General features: G+C 31.8%; 2 protein-coding genes across 3 annotated transcripts; one reads left to right on the forward strand and one right to left on the reverse strand.

The window, feature by feature from the left end:
• Window positions 1-7,725: 7,725 nt before the first annotated feature.
• LOC17890145 (zinc finger CCCH domain-containing protein 23) lies at window positions 7,726-8,950 on the forward strand. The gene has a single exon (XM_006294640.2). It carries the CDS (start codon window positions 7,779-7,781, stop codon window positions 8,673-8,675), a length of 897 nt encoding a protein of 298 aa, XP_006294702.1. The 5' UTR covers window positions 7,726-7,778; the 3' UTR covers window positions 8,676-8,950.
• A 6,170-nt stretch (window positions 8,951-15,120) lies between these two features.
• On the reverse strand, window positions 15,121-18,314 carry LOC17890104 (piRNA biogenesis protein EXD1). Of its 2 annotated transcripts, none has more exons than XM_023784859.1 (10): window positions 18,199-18,314; window positions 17,226-17,401; window positions 16,981-17,112; window positions 16,838-16,888; window positions 16,641-16,737; window positions 16,338-16,384; window positions 16,014-16,233; window positions 15,664-15,793; window positions 15,526-15,571; window positions 15,121-15,435 (listed from the first exon to the last, which is right to left on the reverse strand). In XM_023784859.1, the coding sequence occupies exons 1-10, from the start codon at window positions 18,251-18,253 to the stop codon at window positions 15,361-15,363; spliced, it is 1,029 nt and encodes a 342-aa protein (XP_023640627.1). In that variant the 5' UTR covers window positions 18,254-18,314; the 3' UTR covers window positions 15,121-15,360. The 2 variants fall into 2 exon arrangements, with proteins under 2 accessions (XP_023640627.1, XP_023640628.1); XM_023784860.1 differs by having other exon boundaries at window positions 15,526-15,568; window positions 18,199-18,313.
• Window positions 18,315-24,897: the final 6,583 nt, after the last annotated feature.

Consider the following 24,897-nt stretch of genomic DNA (forward strand, 5'->3'; position numbering starts at 1 on the left):
TTTGAATTAACATTAATAAAAATTCATTATAATTAGGTATTCTTTTATATGTATTACGTATGTAGATTTTTTATGATAGGTTTATAAAATTAATTTTAAAATATTTTCATATATCTTAAATTTACATATGTCAGTATCTTATCGGTACAATTGACACATATCATGTTAATGACTAAATTATTTAGTTTAACTAACTGAATGAAAATATTTAAATATTACATAATATTCAGAATAATGCAAATATTTTTTACGATTAACTTATAGTTGGCTAACTTATTGTATTTTTCTTTATTTGTTAATTTTTAGTCTTTAGACCTAATTTTTCTTATTTTATTAATAATTTTATTTTATTATTACTATCTTTTTCCTTTAGGATTACTACTAAATATTTGTTAAATTTCCTGAATTTTATTTCTTCTTTCTATTTTGAAAATATTTTTTTTTTGAAAACTAATTTATAATTTTTACCACTAATTATCAATTCAATTAACACGTCTCACGATCTTGTTAATGACTAACTTTGAAAACCCAACTTTATCTTTTTACGAGTGAAGCTTTTGCGAAATTTTTCGAAAGAGCAAAGCGAGAGCGAGAGAGAAGGATACATAAGCGGTGGCGAGTATAATTTAAAACAGAGTATTAGAGATGTGTGTGCGTAGTCGTCTCTCGAGAATATTCCTTTCTCGTTAGGTTTTAGTTCTGTTAGTATTTAGCTTTTTGGTTTTGGTTATCAAAGTGTGGTTTGCTTTTTTTTTTACTTGGTTAATACTGGTTCTCTTATAAAAATGTCTTAATTTTACTAATGCTTTTGAAATTAGTAAATAAATAGCTTTTGTAAAAATATTTGTTTCTAAAAATTAGTGAGATATGTTTTTGGTAGGTAATTTTCAAATTGTGTATGCTTATTATCTATAACTTATTTTTTGAGAAATACCTTCAAATAGCACCAAAATATGTTTTCCGGACAATTATAGCACACACTCCACAAATTTCTAAAAATAACACTAATTAACATAATTATAATATTTTAAATAATTTTCTAGAATCTTTTTTATGTTTGGGTTGACTATTTTACATTTAGAGTATAGTTTTTAAGGGGTAGGGTTTGTTGTTTAGATTTACAGATTTAATTTTGACAATTTAATTTTGAAATTTGTTGCTAACTTTTGAAAATATGGGAGTGTCTGCTAAGTTTGGAAGAAAATTTTAGATTAGTGCTATTTTTGAGATTTTCTCATCTTTTTCCATCACATCTTAGCATATTTAATTTATTTCTTCAATTTTTTGCATTTTAAAATTTCTCTTCATATGCATCGTTAATCAATTTCATTCATATGACAACATTTTAATCTTTTACTGTTTTTTGTTTGTGGATGAATACTATATGTAAAATCCATATGTAATAATGAATGAATATTTGTAATTGCCTTTGGAAAAAGAATATTAAATTTTTTTTTTTGTTTTGTGATTTTCGAGAACTTTCAAAAATACTTTATACACATAACTCATGCTTGTTTATGCATATTTTTATGCGATGGTAATAGTTCATGTAGTTAACGAAACATATACGTTGTTTGCATGTGTGATATATGTTTGGGTATACTTTGTGTAGCTTAATAATCCTTTTTACTAACCTTGTAACTTTTTATTTTTAAAACCATTAAAGAGTAATTTACGTAATTTTTCTTTTCTTTATAACTATACTAGATAAGGGTTTGCGTAAAAAGGTGGATTAAATTTTATGTTTTCACGTATGAACTAAAAATATTGCATATGTTAAAATTTGGAAAATCATAACTTTAACAAAAAAATTAATCAATATTAACTGAATATCATATTTTCTAATATATATTAGGACCCGTCTATTAGACAGATTATTTATTTTTCAAAATAAAATTCAATTTTGAATGTTATTTTAATAATATTATATCCAAAGTATTAAAAAAAATAGATAATATTTTAAGTTAGTAAAAAAATATTTGTTGAACAAAATAATTTGTGTATCATATTACACTAGGACATATTACATTTTAATATAAGTTAAAAATTAAATTATTATAACATATTAAAAAAGTAAAAACATTTAATAAATACATTTATTTTATTAAACCCATATTCTCGTTTAATTTTACCATCATAATCTTAATTCTCTTTTATTAGTTGAAACAAATAAATAACCTTGTATAAATTGTGTAATCTTAACTCTATTTCTTATGTATAAACCTAAATCAACATAAAACCTTGTTTAATTGTAATATCTAAACCATAATCCTGATTAATAAATCCAGGCAACCAATAAAATGTTAAGTTGTAAAAACTAAACTTAATCCTCATTTATAAACTAAAATCGATGTATAATCTAGTTTAATTGTGAATATTAATGATTATATGTAAAAACTTCTGAATGTATATTTTTTGTAATTTCTATATTTATCTAATTTTTAAAAGAATAGATGTGTCATATTCAGACATCTAATGTTTTACTTGACATAAATAATAATCACATGAGTTAGTAACTCTGAAAACCAAGTTTTATTTAATAAGAAATTTTGAATTAACATAAAATTCATTAGAATTAGGTATTCTTTTATATGTATTATTTATGTAGAATTATTTTATAAAATCTTTATAAATTTTATTTTAAAATATTTTAGTATATCTTAAATTTACACATGTCAATATTTTATCGATACAATTGATACATGTCACGTTAATGACTAACTTACGAAATGAAAATGTTTAAATATAACATAATATTCACGATAATGCAAATATTTTCTATGATTAATTTATAGTTGACTAACTTAATGTACCTTAGACGTATTTTTTATAATTTTTATTAATAATTTTATTTTATAATTACTATTATTTTTCCTTTATGATTACTACTAAGTAATTGTTAAATTTCCTGAATTTTAATTTTCTTCTTTATATTTTGAAAATATTCTTTTTAAAACTAATTAATATAATTTTTATCACTAATTATCTGACACGTGTCGACATCTTATTAATTCAATTAACACGGATCACAATCTTAGTAATGACTAATTTTAAAAACCTAACTTTATATAATAAGATAGAGACTTATTTAGTCTTATACAAACTACATAGTAATACTTAAGTCAGTTTAAAACCAACGTTAGGCTTGATAAAAACCGAAGTTAAATCCCCGCTTTTTGTAGTGTATATATATTGAAAAATATAATATAAGTTATTTAGTGAATACAAAATAAATTATTATATTGTTGTCATTAACAGCAGTTTCACTTGATGTAAGGTAAAACAATTTGGTTTTATTTTATAATTGCTGTTCTAAAATTTTGCTTTGATAAATCAGAATATATGTTCATTTTAAATCCTTTAAACTTCTACAGTTTTCCGACATATTGGCTCATTTGAGTTGATCTTCGTAAGATCCAAAAAAAAAAAAAAAACCTTCTTCAATTGCTAATTAACTTTTTGGGTTGGACGACCATATATATATAATACGCAGTCTTAAATTTCTCGAATCATTAAAAGATATATCAATCGTGCATGATCAATCATCTCGTGACTATTATAGTTTTATCGATAGTTTATGCATAAAAGAACATGAGAACTGATAACGATCATACTTCTTCTTTTAGTCATTATGATAACTTGTGATAATCGTTGTTTATCCATGATCAGACCTTTGTAATTAAATAAAGCAAAAGTTGAATTCTTCGGAGCTTATAATAATATAATTTTTAATAGCCACGAACCAAAAATGATCTTTTATTTAAAGTTAGGTGAGATTTAAGAGAACCCTTATCTGATTGTGGTCAAATTGTTTCTTTTTGAATTATATAATCAAGTTGTGATTTGTTTAATATGGTCTGATTACTTGATTAGTGATAATTTTGTGAATGTTTGGCAGTGATTAGTGAGTATTCCACGTGGGATTTAGATAAGTTCATCTTAATGGATAACCTTTGCTCAAACAATTAAAGAAAAAAACAAATGGGAAGAAGTAACAATCAAGTGGATCTCGAAGAAGTGGACCAAACATATTATAATATCCAAACTTTGTCCAAATTGCTTATTGCCTTTCGAGTAAAGTCATTGTCTCTTGTCTAATTTGGATTTTAGGATATATTGTTTTTTTGGCACAAAAGAATAGTTCTGATTATTTTAGGATATATATATATATATATATATATATATATATATATATTGTTTTTTTTACTGACTGTTTGGATTTGGTAAAAATGGTGTCTCCTTTTCAAAAGTAGTCGGTTTTTTCTGTCTACCTGAAAGATATTAAGATGGACATGAAGGAATTTTCATCTTTTTCTCTCTCTCATTCCTAAATACCAGAATGTGAAAGTGGACTCCTTATCTCGTAGAGCTCGTTCAAGTCCGCATATTATTAAGTTTGTAAACAATTGTCTTTTGAGTTGGCTCGATTGAACCCTCTCTCTCGGTTTTCTTGATGACAAAAAAAAGAATCGTTCTGATTACAAAGCTAACCTGATTAGTAACATTACATAATCATATAATAATATAAGTTATAAAATAAAAGTTTGCAAAACCAAAATTTTCAGAATATAAAATTGCAAAATAAATTTACTTCAATTTTCTTCTTACGTATTAGAAAATGCTACTATGTCAACATACGTGTTACTAATCCAAGTCTTAACCAAAACCATTGTATAACATCTCTATTTCAATTTGACAAAAAAAAAAAGAAAAAGAAAAAAACATCTCTATATCAACAACTTAACCAATCGTTTACCTAGATAGTGACCAGCATACAATAAAAAAATAAAAAAAAATAATAAGTTCAACTTCCTTAATTATTCCAACAAGCAAAACCATGGAGTGAAAGAAAACTGTTGGAGCACATCATTTTACCAATACTAAAGACTAGCGCACACCAAACTGATCGGTCAATTATTGAGTTAATTAAAGTTTTTCTATATCATAAGCATGCATATATATATTGAGGATATTTTTCTAATATTGTAGATAGTTTTAATCCGGTTTTTTCATGAACAAACTAAACATATAAAATGTGATTGTTATTGTTCTCCGCGAACCGCGATAAAATCATCAATGGTGTTGTTAAACTATACCATGATTCAATTTGAGGATATTCTTACAAAGATTTTGAAACGCAAAGAATTTGACGCATTTCTAGTAACGTTGGGCATTCAAAACTTAGGCCATCCTTAATAAGAATATCTTAAGAAATTTTTTGATTAATTTTTGATTTTAATTAGATGCAAAATAAGGTTAATTGTATCTTATATAAGATATATTTTATATAAGATACAAAAGATACTTTTTTCAATTATAATACTAAATTAATCATAATATTTATATTTAAGATACTTGTAATAAGGGTGCTCTTACATGTTTCAATTTAAGGGGAATATAAGAATAATTTCTAATATTGTAGATAACTATTATGTATAAACTTTAAACGTATTAGGATTTAGCTTTTTGAGTTTGTATAAATACAAGATCGTAAGATTCAAGAAATATAAATTGAATATTATTCTTTTACCGACTTTGTTAATATATCCATTTAATATATATATATATATATATATATATATATATATATATATATTCAGCTTAAAAGCCAATACTTAATTTTTTCGTTTGGACATATCAAAATTCATTTTTTTTATTTTTCTCCTAAAAGAAACTAGCTAGATACATTGCATCTTTGTCTAGAAAAATTATGAGAACCTTGTGAAAGTCACGTGACAAATGATACGGGCAATCAGAAAGTCATGTAACTTGTGATGTCTTTGGACCAAGATGCGGAGAAACAACGTTCTTGTCTTATGTTTCACATCGCTTAATATTTATTTAGTGGACTTAATTCGTATAATCGCAAATAAAATAATTTGCTTTATATATGTAATTCTTAGGATTTTTGATCAAAACAATTTTTAGCTTAACGATACACTTCAAAAATGATCTAAACTCTAAAGTGTGGTGTAAAAGACTGACCAAAGTATTCTCCATTTCTCATGTACAGAAATGGCAAAGGATGATGATGAAATAAAACATGACTCACTTAATTAACTAACTATATATGTACTACTTAGTTTTGTTTTCTTTTGCATTTGAAATCACTAGCATTTGATATGTGTTTATATTAAACACACACACACATATATATATATATATATATATATATATATATATATTATACGTAATATACATACATAGGTGTACTTCATTCATACTAATGTAGATGCGAATATGTGATTGAAACCTCTGAAAACATATACTATTAAGTTTATATATATATATATATATATATATATATATGTCAAGCATATTAAATACGGTTAAGTACAACCGAAATGCAATTATACATTTTAGAAATTTAGTTATACAATATGTAGATAAAACGATGCAAATAATATTATTAAGAGCTTTATGATATAGGAAATATGGTAAAGAATCACAAAATACAAAAATATGATCAAATTATGGAGGATGAAATGACAGTTTTATATAAAACTATATTCTTTTTTTGCAGAGATAACCTCTATGGTTAAATTATATTTTGTATTTAATCATGTTTTGTGTTGTAGTTCGGTTTGCATAATTTAGATATTTTTTAACATCTCTCATTGTTACAAAATTTTTAATGAGGATGAGTAGCTCAATTCTTGAGAAATTGAGATTAGTAACAAAATATGTACAACTTTGATTTGACCTAAAAGAAAGAAAAACTATTCGGCAAAATTAATTTCTTCTGTTTTTGATGTATATTGCCTCCATGAAACTTTTAGATTAAAATATCATGGCCTATAAGACTTAATAAATATAGTGATTAGTGATTACTAAATAAAATCATATGTTAATGTCTATGTATTAAAAAAAAAAACAATTACAGATTTTATCGGCCATGTGTTAGAATGTAGATTATTCTCACCATCAAATTTATCATCTTCCATAAAGACTTCAATACTAGTTGTTTTCCCAAATCAAATGGTTTCATGAATAGAACAATGATATATAGTTTTTTTTTTAAAAATGAAAGAGTAAAAAAATAATATAGAAATATATTTGGCCACGTCTTGTAATCTCTACATTTTCGTTTATTAATAGTTTAACCGTATGATAATGTAGATAGAGTTCATTTTTTCATAATTTTACTGTAGGTTATCTCACATATAATCGATTGATTCGATGTAGTCTAGTCTATAAGCTTCATGGAAGACGACAATAAACATGAAAGTAATGATATTAAAAATATCTGTAAATAGTTTTAATAATTTTTTTTTTATTGAAACTACTAACTATTTCTTTTCACAATTGGCATAAGTTAATTATTATATTTTCTTTTCGAGTTCGAATTTTATTATGAAAAATAATTTATCAAAGACTCTGAAAAATGTATTTACCGATGTTCTAAAATTTTAGATTATTAAAAAATAAGAAACCGAAATGTTTTCTCTACGGTTTTTCATCTTTGTTTCTCAAAATTATTCTTCATTATACATTTCATTAATTATTTGCGTTTTTCTAATATTTTATAAATTTTAAGAAGTAAGAAAATAATTAAATAAAAAAAAGTAATATAAGAGATATTTTAGCCACGTGTTGTAGTTACATTTGTGTTTATTATTAGTTTAGTACGGTCTTGTGGATAGGGTCAAGATTTTCTAACTTTACCGTGATTAATATTTAACCCAACCATAGTTAAAAACTAAGCAGTTTATAACTCAGACACAAACCTCTTCTCTCTTCTAGACTCACTCACCACAACAACAAAGAGAAAAACAAAAATGATGATCGGAGAAAATAACAACCGGCCACATCCAACCATCCATATCCCTCAATGGGATCCAACGGTCACGATCTCTTCACCATTCTCTAACGGCGTTAACGATTACCCACACTCTCCGTCACCGTATCTCGACTCCTTCGCTTCTCTCCACCGTTACCTTCCGTCAAACGAGTTAACGGAAGATTCCGACGAACCATCACTCACCGACGAGTTTCGCATGTACGAGTTCAAGATCCGGCGATGTTCGAGAGGCCGATCTCATGATTGGACGGAGTGTCCGTACGCTCATCCCGGAGAGAAAGCACGGCGGCGAGATCCGAGGAAGGTTCATTATTCCGGCACGGCGTGTCCTGAGTTTCGTAAAGGGAGTTGTAGAAGAGGTGATACGTGTGAGTTCGCTCACGGTGTTTTCGAGTGTTGGCTTCATCCTTCTCGTTATCGTACTCAGCCGTGTAAAGACGGAACGAGTTGCCGGAGAAGAATCTGTTTCTTCGCTCATACGACGGAGCAGTTACGTGTTTTGCCAGATCCAGATCTCGGATTCTTCTCTTCGAAATTAGCTACTTCTCCGACTTCGATTCTCGTTTCTCCTTCGTTTTCTCCACCGTCGGAGTCTCCGCCGCTTTCTCCGAGCGCCGGTGAAATTATTGCGTCGATGAGGAAGATGCAGTTGAACGGAGGTTGTTCATGGAGTTCTCCGATGAGATCTGGTGTTGTTAGGTTACCTTTTTCGTCGTCTTTGCGTCCGATTCAAGCGCCGACGTGGCCGGGAATAAGAGAGTTTGAGATTTGGGAGAGCGAAGAAGAAGCTCCGGCGATGGAGTTTGTGGAATCTGGGAAAGAGCTTAGAGCGAAGATGTACGCGAGACTCAGTAGAGAAAACTCACTCGGTTGAGTTAACTCGGTTCTGTTAAACCGAGTTAGTGATGACGTGGCGGCTTTATTGGATTTGACTCGAATTTTTAGTTTTTGTATTTTGTGAATATTTGGAGATTTTTCAGGTGTGTAGATAAATGACGTGGCGACGAACGGATGATGAAGAAAACAAAAAAGATTAAAATTTGTAATTTGAGATCTGAGAGCTATTCTTATGGCTTTTTTCTGCAATTTGGTTGGTTTAGCATCTGGTTGGTTATCAAATGAATAAATAAATAGAAAATGTAACAGTGACATAGTAAATAAAAAAAGTAAATTACAACAACATAAGAGACGAAAACTAAAATCATATAATTAATACTGAAAAGTTTAAGAGAGAAAACCTCAAACAAAGTTAAACACATATATACTATTTAACATTTTTTATAAACAATTAGGATATTCTATTTGAAGATGGAGCAAAATTGCATTTTAGAGTGAAAATAAAATAGTAGGTTAGAGATGAGCTAATCATATAAGATATTAAAATAGTGGTTTAAAGGGGATTAGTATTATGATTATATACAGTATTAATTATATGTAATTGTAGTTTTTCGTTAAAGAGAGAGGTTGCTTTTGCTTGTATGGAATTACTCAACTTTCATGGCCGTTGGCTTTATGTGAGGGAGGACTCACCTGCTCTGTTACAATATTATATTTTCATTTGCGATTTTTGGTTTGCGATTTCACCTAAAGCCTTGAGATATGAGCCTAATAGAGTGAAGAATTTGGAACTAATGTTTTCGAACCTTCTCAGCCCGGTGAGACACCTAATTGTACCTCTCCCATGGAGCACTCTACTAAAAACTCATATGCGTCATTTGCTCGAGTCATCTATGACCATTTGTTGGTCGTGGAATTCGCAAAGCTTGTATTCATGGTCGACTCCACTTTGGTCCCAACATATTTTTCAAACATTGCAAGCTTCTCCAAATTGAGCATCCTCTTGGAAGACTCATGGAACCTCTATCTTTATTCTTTTTGTATGTCCTTAGCATTCGTTTGAATTAACTCCCCTCTTTTGAGGCCTTAATGATTTAAAGCTCTTGTTTGCACAAAAAAAAAAGTATTATGATTATCTTAGGTTTGGATTAATAAATAGAGTTAGTGACATTGGCAAACTTATAACATGGAGAGTAACAAAAAGACATAAAAATTTGGTTAGAGAGAGAGAGAGAGAGAGAGAGAGAGAGAGAGAGAGAGAGAGAGAGAGAGAGAGAGAGAGAGAGAGAGGTTGCTCTTGCTTTCGTGGAGTTGTTATGTGTTAGCAGGACATATCATTGTTATGTTTAAGAAAATTTATAAATTAAGAAAGTAAAATTTGAATAATCAAATATACCAAGAATGAAAAAAATATATTAAGATAAATTGCTACACACTAGCACTATAATAGAGAAGTTGAAAGTTTACATTTTAAAATAGAGCTATAGAACACAAACATCTTTATGAAGATGATGCATCTAACTGTTGTTCGTTTGATAACTATTGTGTCATTTAAGGGATTTAACGTTTTGCAATTCAATTAACTCATTGTGCCATTTCTCCTTTTATGCTTTTTTCTTTGATGATTCTTTTCAAAAACTTAAAAAGTAAAAGTTGTTTTCTAAAATGATGTTAAAATAGTTAACATCACAGCTTATTACGACGGTTTACAAACTGATGCTATTTGGTCGTTGTATGGTACCATTAGTCGAGTTATGGGGTGTGTATTACGGTCTATATATTGCTTGGGAGCGGAGGATTACACGTTTAGAGTTTGAAGTGGATTCACAGTTGGTGGTTGGTTTTCTAGAAGATAAATTAGTGAAACACATCCGCTGTCTTTTCTGGTATGTTTGTGCCATGATTTTTTATCGATGGACTGGATAGTCCATATTTTTCATGTTTTGTCGAGAAGAGATGGGAAACATGCTCAATATCATTTGATTGAATAGTTGACCCAACTCCTTGTTGTTTGAAGAAACCCTCCACTTCAATTGGTTTTTATCGAGGGACTGGATAGTCCATATTGTTCATATCGAGGGGCAAACTAAGCTTTTTCTTTACCTTTAATTTGGTTTTCACTCTTTTGATTTGGTTCCGCCGGTTGTGGCATCAATCTTAGGGGACGATAGTCTTAGTTATGGACGTCCACGACGTGTCCGTGTGTAGTTTGTTTTTTAATTTTATTTGAATAAATTGGGAGCTATGATCTCGGGAATTACCAAAAAAAACTAATGTTATTTGGTTTACATCGGTTTAGTAACGACGTTAAGGTCAATAACAACCGTCGTCAACCACCGTGTCTTTTGTAGTGAACACATAAGAAAAAAAAAATTTTCTCCAACCGAAAAACACTAATTAAGAAAATATATATTTAAGATGCCAATTTTACATGTGTTCTTGGTCAGTTAAATTTTAAAATGTATAATAAATAATTATTTTATTTAACCTGTATATAACCAAGAAATAATGAATATAGAAATTAAAATACAGTAATACTCCCTCTGTTTCATTATAAGTGATGTTTAAGGTTTTGACAAACTAATGAATAAAACATATAACTTACCTATTTTCTGTAAAAACATCATTAACTAATATGAATTCAACCAATAAAAAAATATGATTGGTCAAAAAATATTAAATACATTAAATTTTAGCATAGAAAATTGAAAACATCACTTATAATGAAACAAAAAAAATTGGCTAAAACATCACTTATTATGAAACAGAGCGAGTATATCTTATCTGATATTAATTTCATTAGATAAAACCGTTTTGGTCGTTGTAATATTGTTTTTTATTCGTAAGCAAAAACCTAAAAAAAAATATTATGTAAAGTAAAATCTTCAAAATAGTCTATTTAAATATGCTAATATTATGTCTATTATTGGCGAGTTAGATTTGACATGTATAAAAAACCTTTAACAATTTACCAACAAAATAAGAAATAATATTGAATTACAAAATAAAAATATAAGCTTATTCAATATTAATTTATTTTGATTAAAATTGTATATATCATTGTAATATGGTATCTTCTATAAATACATGAGCAAGTAACAAACATATAAGAATAAATTTTGATTTTTGATGAGAATATTAATATACTTTTACTTGGTAAACTTAAATACATATACCTCTTTCTTTCTTTTTCCTTTTAAAGAATGAGCCTATATAAATGAATTTATCATCTTTCATTTTTATTTTTTAAATTTTAAATCATATATAATTAATATATTATTAACTAAATGCAATACTTATAAGATTATGACATATAATTATTTACTTTATAACGTTGTTGAAGTTTCCAACAATTTGGTAAACTAAAAGTATAAGCAAAAATAAAAATAAAATAAACAACAGATAAGAGATAAGGGGAATATAGTGAAAATCAACCCAAACTATTTGCTGGCGGTATTTTTATACCCAAACTATGATACCCGGGAAACAGCAACCTAAACTCACAAAAAAAAATTCAAATTTTCAATCTAAACTATATGAAATCAGCAAATAGTCTGGGTTGATTTTCGCTATTTTCCCAAGAGGTAAGCAAATCACAATTTCATTAGTAGTATTTTTATTCACAAAATTAATTTAATTGTAAAAACTTTTTTTAAATACATATATTGGATTCTAAATTACCTCGGGGCCACTAAAAACAGTCAAAATAGAAATATTGTGTGTTGTATTTCTGTCTATGGACTGTGAATCTATCCAATATCATCTAGATTAAGTTGAATACTATATAGATATATAAGCCTTAAGCCAACAATAAAATTAAGAAAATAAACTAAATGATTATAGAAAAAAACTAAATCGATGTAAAGCAAAAACTAAATCAGGAATAAACAAAAAAAAAACAAACTCAATCTCATAGGGAAAACTCCTTAATGCAAATGACCAAATTAATTCCCCACGCATTTTATCCAACGTCTTGGTTTATAATATGTCATTCTAGTTTTGATATCGGTAATTGTTGAATGTGTGAATATGTATAGACGTGGTGACTTGATCCCATATGTGTGACGTCAAGAAACCTTTCTCAATGAAGCGACTTGATCTCATATGTGTATTTGTGTGCACTCAAAGCTGTAAGAGTTCACGATTTAACTGCCCCTATCTATCCTCATTGCATGATCAGCTACAAGTATCCTACATGTGATTTTTTGGGCCCTAAACTAAACCACCAATTTTCCACTTTTGCGATTGTAGCATTTTATTTTCATTTTCTTGCATTTCTAGGCGATCTCTGAGGCTTTATAATCCTAGTATAACAAAGTCATGTCATTCTCCTCTTTTTCCGCATCGGTCTACTTTTTTTTTCATCTGGTGTCCCATAAAGCATAAACAATCACTATTTATACATATATTTTGGGAAAATTCACTATTAGTTTCTTTGTAAAAATATTTATTTTATTAAACACTATATTTACGTTTCAAAAATAAAATTTCAAGAGATTAATTTTTACATAACTTTACTTACGATATATCGAAACTGTTACTTGAAACTTTTGGTTCTTTCAAACATGATATCTAAGATTTTTAATATATTTTCACATGTCTTGAAAGTATATACTTAAAGCAAAAATATCAAATTTGTAACAAAAAAAGAAGATATAAAGAAAGAGAGATAAATGAAGTAAAGTATTGATGTGAAATAAATAAAGATATGAAGTGAAGTATCATGTAAAGCATTGATGTGAAGTATGGTGTGAAGTGAAATACTGTTGTAAAATAAATGTATGATAAGTTGTGTGAAGACTTGATGAGTGGTGTGTATGCTATGCTGTAAAATAAGTGGTGTGAAGACTTGATGATATATCAAATTTTTTTTTTTTCCCTAGCAATTGTTTTGTGACTCACAGTTCAACTATTACATTTTTGCAATTCGATTTAGTGTTTTGATGTTCAAAATTAGCACTTGATTAGAATCTTAATTTTATAACCAGTCAAAATTGACTAAATATAATAGAATACTAAATTAAGCCAAACATATGCAAAACGTTAGCCAAAATGCATTTTGGATTTAAAATGTGAATTTTTACATTACCAAAAATGGAAAAGATTTATCTACGAGTTAGTAAATAAAGAATGCAGTTATTGTAATAATTGAACTTTTTATATGTTTGTATATCATATGGAGTTTTTTCGTCGAGCTGACATGTTGATGCCCTTTCTTTATATCGTAAGATTGACCTGTTGATCATTTCTTTGAGACTCTTACTCAGATGATGGTTAGATAAAAATCAAAATGATAATATAGAAGCCATATAGATATATTCAAGAAAATAAAAATCTTTTAAGTAAATGAGACAAACAAAAAATTGATATTATATTATTTAGTTGATTTCACATAAATTAAGGACCAAAATATTAAGAAAAAACTTTATATCTTAATTATAGTTTTGTACTTTAAATTTCAAAAAAAAAAAGAAAAAAAAAACAATAAGGACATAATGGAATCTTGAGCTAATTGTTTGTCTAAAGTAAATACTAAAATATCAAGAAAAAATGGAGCAAATATGTTGAGCTAATTGTTTTGCTCCATGTAAAAAACTAAGCATCATAATATTGAGAAAAAATGTTTTATTCTCTTACTTTTTTTTTATTTGGGAATTATCATAAATAACACTAAAATGGGTTTTTTTCCAAAAATACAATTATAAGTTTTATCTTTCAAAAATACCACAAAACTTAATCTATAATTTTTAATATTCAAAATTAATTTTTAATTCCTAAACACTAACCCTATCCCTAAAAACTATACCCTAAATATAAATAGTCAACCCAAACATTAAAAACAAAATTCTGCACCTTAAAAAATCAATTTTTTTTATGTTTATGTTATTTTTGAGAAAATAAATCTTTTGTACTATTTTTGAAACAAAAAAACAAATTATGGTATATTTGGAAGAAAAACTTAGAATTTGCTGTTGAAGGGTATTTCTCTTACTTTTTCTCATAATCAAAACTCCAAAAGCTACATTTACATAAAATATTGTAATTATGCTAATTAGTGCTACTTTTGAAATTTTATGGAGTGTATACTATAATTGTCGAAAGTACTTAAGTGCTATTTTGAGAGTATTTCTCAAAATATATATATATAAAAAGAGAAAAGCGATGATTCTTACTCTGTTCTTTTTTTCTGCTATATGTTACTATGAAATTCCAAACTCCAAACACACATTATATAACCCATGAAATCAGAAAAAAAAGAAAAGAAAAAATAAGTGTTAATCATTAACTGTTAACTTTATTTATTTCAGTTAGTTTTGTTTATTCGCACACAAATCTGAAGTAAATCGTATTAAGAAACCTAATTTCGGTGTAATCTTTAACCCTTCAAAACGTAATTAAACTCTTTAAAACTATCAGTTTCACTTAACACTAAAGAGAAACAGAGCAGGCTACCAAACCAATTGAGGTTTGAACGTTACTCATCAGATAAACTACTTTTGCATATGTCAATAAAACCACAGCTGATCAAACTATAAAGTCCCTTTTGGGGAATGGAATGGTAAGTTCCAGTATCAACATAAGTTAATGATGTAACTTTTATTGAAGAGGGGACTCTCTTGGGTCCGATACTGAACCATGGAGTTTCCAAGTTTAAAGAGGGTTTGTGTTTTTTTTTTTGGGCAAGGGGCAATAAGACAGATTACAAAGGTCCCTCATTTCCTTCAATAGTCTATCATTCTTCCTCTCAGTATAGCCTCCGCCTTGCGCACTTCTTTCACCGGTCCAATCACAAATATCTGCATCAAACCCATTTCCACAAAACACTACCTTATTACATCTTTGGGTTTCCACCAATCTCTACTTTATAGCTTAAACATTGGACTAACCTTGTCAGGTGGACCCTTTGCCCCTCCAATTAGAATTTCCGCGCTGCTAGACGGAAAAAAAAATCACTCGTATTATATAACGAGCAGATATCAAATGTCTTGTTAGCACGAGTACAACATGAAAGAAATGGTTTTTACTTGCAAGCTTCCTTAATGGCGAGAATTGATGATCCTTTCCTTCCAATCACACGTCCCATCTTTCCTGGTGGGACATGAAGCACTGACAGGATCTCTTCTTCGAGACATTCATCTTCTGACTTCAGGTTATCTGCAAAACTTAAAAGTCCAACTACATTAAGTAAACAAATTGAAGCTAACATCACTAGTCTATTTATCTTTCTGTCTATAGCATATATAATCTTCATGAGGAAACTGAGTGACCACTGACCACACAGATTATATTAAAAAAAGGACTTTTATATATCTTTACTGACTGCTGAGAGTAACATAGTTACGTACTGAACTACATTCTTAATGTACAAACAAACCTGGAATTGGAGGAACAGCTGGCCAATCAGCAAAATCAGCATCGTTCATGCAGCAGAGACACCGACAGTACAACGCACCACGAACAGCTAGATGCCATAGTGACCGCTGATTTAGTTTTCCCATCATTTTGTGATAGAGATACAGAAGGAAGCGGACATCATCGGCAGCTGCACGGATCATGAGCTCTGTCATTGGCCTGTATGTCCAAAACTTTGGGTCCTAAATTTGAAAGATTTAAAGAAACACAAACAACTCATTATCTATTCTGGAAGCATAATTTCGGTTTTAAACACTAGAAAATATATAGTAGAAATGTAATGAACCTGGCGCATGAGCACACGGACTTCTTCTTTCTCTTCATAGGATATGCCTAAACCGAATAAACAAGAGTAAAGTGATTGATTCACCACCACATGACAGGTAAAATGTCAATATCACTATTTCAAGGTGCAAGATATGAACCAGAACCAGAAGTTCCAAAAAGCAGGCTCTATAGATAAGGTCGAACTTGCATAAACATTTGCTCAGCTGAAATCAGTATATTCACTCCCAGAACAAGATGCCGCGAGGATTAAATATTTAAGGTAAATCATAAATAAAAACTAACATGATAATCTAAAATGTACCGCAGTAACGTGGATCAGCAAGGAGTGAAACAAACGATATGTAATCATCTAGAGGTCTTCTCCTGCCTTCTTGCTCTTCTATCAGAGAATAAGCAATCTGTGAACCAGAAAATAGTATAAGAAGACCAGGACTAAGTTTTCTTAGTCAGGAAATAGTCTAAGGCAAGAGATTTTTTCGTGTCACATAGAAAACGTACCTGAGTGTCCACAACATTGTGCAACCTTATCCCAAACTGAAAGTATAAGGCCTATAGTACAAAAAATAATCAAAGTAATGTTGTCATGAATTATAAATTATGTCATGAACACAATGACAAATAAATAAAGAAAGTTCAGACACCTCACTGTCGCGTTTGCAGTCATGAATAACTTTTGTGATGTAATTGGACTCGAGTGCAGGCTTACAAGCTTTCATAAGCACCTCTCCCCCTTCGATGACATCAACCAAGTATATTGCATTAGAGAATGCAATCTGCCAAGACAAGATCTTTAGTAAGAGTTACAAATATCAAACCATCATGGAGCAAATAATCTAAAATATAACGTTCTATTTAAAATTAAAGCACACACAAACAAAGGTCATACCTGCATGATACAAAGTTTTCCATGTCGACAGAGGTCAACGCCTTCACAGTCAAAACCAATGACCAATTTCTTTTCAGGAGAAGGGTTTAGGAAATCAGCAGGAAGTTGCAAAGGATCCGTCACTATGTGAATCGGAACTTCTGGCTCATTAGCTTCTTGTGTCAGTGACTTTCCCCCTACAGCGTAAAACTCAGACATGAGACAAAAGGTTTATGAAAATATCCACTACTTGCAAAACCAAAATACAGACAAATTGCAGAAAGAAAGTAACACAATTAACATGACATAGAAACTGTAATGATCTAATCCAACTCATGCATTCATCTTTCTGCTTGATCTTGCTACTACACAGTCCATAGATTAAAAAATGCAAAACACTAACAAAATGCAGGGAAAGAAGAGAATGTAAACTAATTAACTAATATGTCTAGATTAGTATACAATCTAAGCTTCACTTAGGGAATAGAGATACAATAATGATCTATCCAAATAATGCATTCATCTTCGACTATTCAACAGTTCCATAAGACATTTTAGGTTAAACCAAAACCTAAGCTGCAAATAGAAATATTGTAGATGTTCTAAATCCAACTCATACAAACTACATTCCACATTTCTCAGATCAAATATGCAAAATGAAAAATCGCTCATACGATGCAACACAAGAAAGCAATCTCGAGCCTAAACTCTCACAGAAACGAAAATAGACGGTTAAATTCACATTTCGATCAGAAACTAAGTAACGTTAAACATCGAAATCGTTTAATTCACAATCAATTGATCAAAAGGAGCAAAAACACCAAATTATTTAGGGGGAAACTGAGGGATAAAGCAGATCGAACACAGTGAAATCATGAACAGCGATCGCAATGGAACGAACGAAGATAATTACAAGTAGCGAAGCTTGGTGAAACGATGAAAGAGCAAATTGAGGAAGAGAGAAGCAAATTGAAGAAGAAGAAGAAGAAGGGACCTGGTTCTGGAGGAATCGGGACGTGAGCTCGCTGAGTTGGAGAAGACGACGCCATTTCGATCAAAGCGTCGAAGCAGCAGCGCTCTCACAAAACTTTTTTGAGGGGACTGTCCAGATTCATTAACGGATGGGTTCCCTAACTGAATCGGGTTTAGTAAAAAGAAGTGATGGTATTTGGGCTTGTGCTTGGTATCTAGGCCCATTCAAAACTCATTGTTCATATCTAAATAATAAAATTAAAAAGTTTAGAGAGAATATAATTCATTGATATTTGTTATAGTGTTATGATTTAACTTGCAGTATACAGCGAGAAAATGTTTGTATATTATGAGTAGTTGGGGTTACACATACAGAAAATTTACGAAAGCATGAGGTTTGGTTCCTATCGTTATCAAATATTTTAAATAATTGATTTAAAGGTTGCTAAAATATTTAGAAGTTTACAACTAATGTGAGTATATATAGAATTTGATGATGATTCTTTAATTGTCCTTTACATGAAATTTTAAGCAGGTGGTTTTTAACCTGCTAATTTGTGGTTTACCGCAGTAATATGTTTTTATCTATATATATACAACAATGTTAAAATTTTACATTTATATCGTTATTTAAAATATAAGATTTAATTTGTATGTTTTTAGATTTAACATGTAGCATATAGAGAATTTTATTAGTTATTCCACTTTTTAAACTAAAAAAATTGAGAGTGCCATTTATTTACTAGTATTTTATGGAGTGTCATATTAGTATATATGGTATAGATCCAAAAGACAAAAATATCCTCGAAGAACAAAAACATAAAAAGCTGACTTGAGATTGGACATTTTGGCAGCTGTAACATTAATTATGGACATTAATCAATAGACAAGTTTTTTGTCCACACTCGATTATGGACAATTTTCTTTTCTATTCATCTAACATATGTATTGTGAACAAGTTAGTTTATGAAAAACTAGATTTACGTATGATGGACAACAAATTAGGAAACAAAAATGGACATATTACAGACATCAGATATAGTTCACCGGATCTAGTCCACCTACACACAAATGTGTGATCCAAAGTGTACACCTAGATAGATCATTGATGGATATCTTCCATAGATGTGTCACTTGTTTCATCTTCTACTCAATTATTTATGGTTTGAAGAGATCTGTAGGATAGACAAGTTTGGTCTACCGATTCCGGTCCACTAGATTTGGTCCATCGGATCTCGTCTGTCGGAACAGGTTTGCTGGATCTGGTCCCCAGGAATTGGTCCATCGAAACTAGTCCATCATATTTCGTCAATCGGCACAGGTCCGCCAGAATTGGTTATGCTATGGAACTAGTTATGGTCCATCAAAACTGGTCTGTCGGATCTTGTCCGTCGAGACTGGTTATGGTCCGCCAGAACTGGTTCGCCGGAAATGATCCGCCAGAATTGTAGAGAGATTTGTTGTTGAAGAAAGTAAGAGAAGATGGAAGAAGAATATAGAGAAAAAGATGAGAAATGAAAGAAAAGAGAGAAAGTTTTAGTTAAGGATAAAATTGTGAGTTAAAAGTGGGTCCTATGGCATTGTAGAGAAGATTGGATTGAAAGTCGCATTTCTTAAAAAACATTGTTCATGGCAGAGAATATAATTTTCTCTATATGTAATTTAGTAATTTTTTTTTTGTCAACCACGTACTATATTAACTCAAACGAGCCAATTCGACGGAACATTGTTTACAAACTTAATAGCTTGCGGACTGACACGAGCTTTTCGTGCCAAAAAGTCCGCTTTTACATTTGCATTTCTTGAAATGAAAGACAGAGAAAAGGAATCGAATTCTTCCCTGTCGACTTGGATGTCCTCCAAATAAGTCAAGAAGGCCGGCCATTCATTAGGAGAAGACACCATCTTCACCAAATCAGAACAGTCAGTGTAGAACTTGACAACACGACAATCATGTCCCAGCATACATCTCATCACCCAAACGAGTGCTTCGATCTCTGCATGGAGTGGAGAAAGACTTCTTCTGGTGGTTTGGGCCCCCATAAAAGGTGGGGCATTTCCTGGTCGCAGACAATACCAACCTATTCCTGCTTGTTGGTCCGTAGCCTTCCATGATCAATCTAAGTAGCAACAATATCCTCCCACTGAGGGTTGAATTTCTCTTGCTAAAGAATTAGACCTCTCTGGTCGGCTATCAGGAAGTGTATCCCTGGCGGATTCCTCGACCTGCGCCTGGCTCCATGCCATAGCCTCATCTTTTGCTACTCTAACAACCTCTAACGGACTAGCGTCTTGATTGTCAAAAACCTTTGCATTTCTAGCTTTCCATATGTACCATAAGATCCAAGGATAACTATCCTCCTCACCCCCTTCCTCGTTAAATCCCAATAGATAAGCCATATTTGCATACACAGAGTCCGAGGGGAACAAATTCGGACCCATAGGTATATTAGCTAAAGCCCACGATTGTCGAACTGGAGGACACTCAAACATAGCGTGATTCACCGTCTCAATTAAATTATCACATCGGACACAAGTGTGATCAATATCAATCCCCTTTCTTCGTAGATTAAAAGATACCGATATACACCCTAATAACACCTGCCACATAAAATGTCGTATTTTAGGTGGACATCGTACCTTCCAGACCTTTGTAAACAATGGCGAAATATCTGGACCACCAACTACTTTGTCGTTCAAAGAATCCACCAATCTTGCTGTATGATATCCCGATTTAACCGTATACCTCCCAGTCTTTGTAAAATGCCATCCTAGTGAATCTACCCCTGGGTTGCTCCCTACCGGGATTGTATTAATTATAGATACCTCAGACGGGTCAAAATGTACTGCCAGTAAATCCTGACGCCACGAATTACTTTGTCGATTAATCAATTGTGTTAACTGAAGAGATGGGTCCAAAATTGGCCCCTTACTCAAAGCTGGTCTCGGGAATTGAGCCGGAATCCAAGGATCTGTCCATATTGAAATAGACTCACCTGACCCAACTCTTTTAATAAGCCCTTTGTTCACCAGCGATCTAGCAGAAATAATATTTCTCCACCCATACGATGGATAATAGGTTCGAATCAGATCCATTGGATTCGAATTCCTATAATAACGACTCTTAAAAACCTTTGCAAATAGTGAGTCCGGAAACTCCATAAGTCGCCACAACTGTTTAGCCAATAGAGTTGAGTTAAAGTCCTGAACGTCCCGGAAACCTAGACCCCCCCCCCAGCTGTTTGCTGTTACATAGCTTTGCCCAAGCCCACCAATGCGTTCCCCCAGAATTCCCATTTGTCCCCCACCAAAAGTTTGCAACTGCACTGGTTAGTTTAGTTGTAATTGTTTTTGGTAGCCGGAAGCAGGACGTTACATACGTCGATAATGCTGATGCCACCGCCTTAATCATTACCTCCTTCCCACCCTTAGAAAGCAGTTTTTCTGACCATCCGTTAATATGATTATGTAGCCTGTCCTGAATGAACGAGAATACCTTGGTTTTCGACCCCCCGAGACTCTCGGGTAATCCTAGATAAGACCCCATCCCTCCGATGTTCGTAATTCCCAAAATCTCTTGCACCTCCAATTTTGTCTCCTCTCCCACCTTATGCCCAAATTGTATCGATGATTTAGCAAAATTTATCTGTTGACCGGACACCGCCTCATATCTCTTTAGTATGTCCAAAATTACCGCACATTGGTCCCTATTAGCCTTACAAAAGAATAGAATATCATCTGCAAATAGTCGATGAGAAATTAGCGGACACTTGTTCGCCACCTTAATCCCAGATATCTCCTTCGCCCCTTCCGCTCTCCTAATGTTTGCAATTAAGACTTCCGTGCACAATATAAAAATGTATGGTGATAACGGGTCACCCTGCCTCAAACCTCTACCTGGAATAATAGAGCCCTGAGGCTGACCATTAATCAGAACACAATATTCGACCGAGGACACGCAAAACATAATCCATGAGATCCATTGTTCCGAAAAACCAAACTTTCGAAGTAACCTTTCAACAAACTCCCATTCTACCCGATCATAGGCCTTACTCATATCCGTCTTTATAGCCATAAACTTGCTTTTACATGCCTGATTCGTCCTTAGCCCATGAAACATTTCTTGGGCTATCAAAATATTATCGGAAATTAATCGGCCTGGGACAAAGGCAGATTGTGTCTCCGAAATAAGCCTTGGGAGGACCTTTTTTAACCTTTGACATAAGATTTTTGAAATTATCTTATAACCAACATTGCACAAACTAATTGGCCTGAACTCGGCCATACGAGTTGGCCTTTCCACTTTTGGAATAAGACATATATTTGTCCTATTCAACCTCTTATCAAAAACCCCATCCTAGAAAAAAGAGTTAACAACATAAACCATATCTTCTTTAACTACCCCCCATGCCTTCTGGAAAAACAGAGCCGTCATACCATCCGGGCCTGGTGCTTTTTTCGGATTCATCATAAACAAAGCAGTTTTAACTTCATTCTCCATCGCTATTGTCGTCAATAGACGATTATCCTCCTCCGTTATTAAACTCTGAATCCCACTTAGTGTATCCTCAAAGGTGTGAGGATTACTCATAGAAAATAAACCATGAAAATAATCTGTTGCAATATTACAAATATCTTTATCCTCCGAGTTCCATGTATCCTGGTTATTAAATAGGCCCACTATCTGATTCCGGGCACGTCGACACTTTGTTTGGGCGTGAAAGTACTTTGAATTCATATCTCCAACTTTCATCCATCGGTTCCTACTTTTCTGCTGCCAATATAATTCTTCCTCATGATATGCTTCCCTTAGCTTCCCTGAAATTTCCAAAATAGTGGATGGAGAGGAATTGTCATCAGCTTGAGCCTCTTCCAACTGTTTTTTCAGATCCTCTATAGTGTCCCTGCCATAAGGTACATGTTCCTTCCGCCAGTGAGAAATAGCCCGTCTGCAATTGCTAATATTATCAACAAGTGAGGTATGGCACCGTTCAGTAGACCCACTCCACCCAGATACAATAGCTTCCTGAAGTCCATCTTTTCCCACCCACCGCTTATCAAAAATGAAGCACTGTCTCTTATGAGCTCCCCTTTCCGCTACACTAGTCACTATTGGCTTGTGATCAGACCCTATCATAGGTAGATATTCCGTAACCGTATCCGTAAACAATTCATACCATTCTTCATTTCCTAATGCTCTATCCAAACGACACCGAATTGGTTTTTTATCTCACCCGCGCCATGAAAACCAATCACCTATGATTGGGAATTCTAGGAGACCGCAATTTCGAATCATACAATTAAATGGAAGAAAAGAAGATGCAGGCCGTAATTTTCCACCCCGTTTTTCATGATTTCCGGTTAGTTCATTAATATCACCAATCAAAAACCAAGGGGCGTCCCTATTTAAACCAATTCTAGTTAATGTTTCCCAAACCGCCTCTCGTAATTTTGGCACCGGGTCACCATAAACAAAAGATAAATAAATTGTTTTGCCTTTAAAAACCGCTTCTATGTCAATAATCCGATTAGACTTGAATAAGACCGAAACATTAAAATATTATTATTGTAAAAAAGTGCCAAACCCCCCCCCCCCACTACAACCATTAGGATCCACCGTTATTAAATGACTAAAACCGAAATGAGATTGAAAATTTTCCACAAAAGGAGATAATTGTTTTGTTTCCGAGAGAAATAAAAATTCTGGCCGATGCTTCTTCCAAATGTCCCGAAGATACCCGATTGTTGCCTTACTTCCAAGTCCTTGACAATTCCAACTTACAACCTTCATTTTACAACATGAGGTTTAGGTGGCTTGGCCCCACCATGACCGCCCTTTTCCATTTCCCGGGCCTTTATGTTCCCTCCATCACCTTGCTTAGGCGCTTGTCGCTTGTGAGGTGTTGAGACCATCTGAGCCAAACGCTTCTTCGATCCCGCACCAGCCAAAATAGGGCCTCGAGGTCGACGAATACGCTCCAGCCCCTTATCCTCCTGATCCGACTTCTCCACTTGTTCCGATTCTTCCTCCACTCCATCCGGCGCAACCTCCCTTTCTCCATCTTTAATGTCTTCCTCTCCCAGAAGCTCCTGCGAAGTTAACTCCAGCCCCAACTCCCCACTTTCCAATTCAGTTTCCAACTCCACACTCGGGTCCTGAAAAACCTCATCAAGAACACTATCTTCCTTTATAGGAGCTAATGTTACCTCGTGAGTAGGAGCTAATGTTACCTCGTGAGTAATTTAGTAATTAAGTGTTGCAATTACACATTTTAATTTTAAAGTATCAAGGAAATAACAGTTTCATTTAATTCATCATATAACGTACCAATGTAAATTCTAACCCGTTCAAACTACTGATCCACGAGTTCAAATTTTTTTCCATAAAAATAATGTTTTTGTCACATTAGATTTTTTTAATTAAATTACGAATTATAATTTTTATCGTAAAATATAAATATTTATAATTAAAATCTACATAAGTTTTGTTAGATTTAATGATTAATATAAGGCTTTGACTGTTAGAATTTTTGTAAAAAATTACTACTTTTTTTAATAAATACTAGGATTGGACCCTCGTTACAACGCGGGAGAATATTTACATGTAGATACGATTTATAAGAAATTAAAATTTGTTATATATTTATTTAATGAGCTTTGATAAAATTTTAGAAGAAAAATTTGATTAATTGAGAATTTCAAAAATAGCCATTTTCAAATG

This window comes from Capsella rubella, unplaced genomic scaffold (genome assembly GCF_000375325.1).
Source record: "Capsella rubella cultivar Monte Gargano unplaced genomic scaffold, Caprub1_0 scaffold_4, whole genome shotgun sequence".
Lineage (NCBI taxonomy): Eukaryota > Viridiplantae > Streptophyta > Magnoliopsida > Brassicales > Brassicaceae > Capsella > Capsella rubella.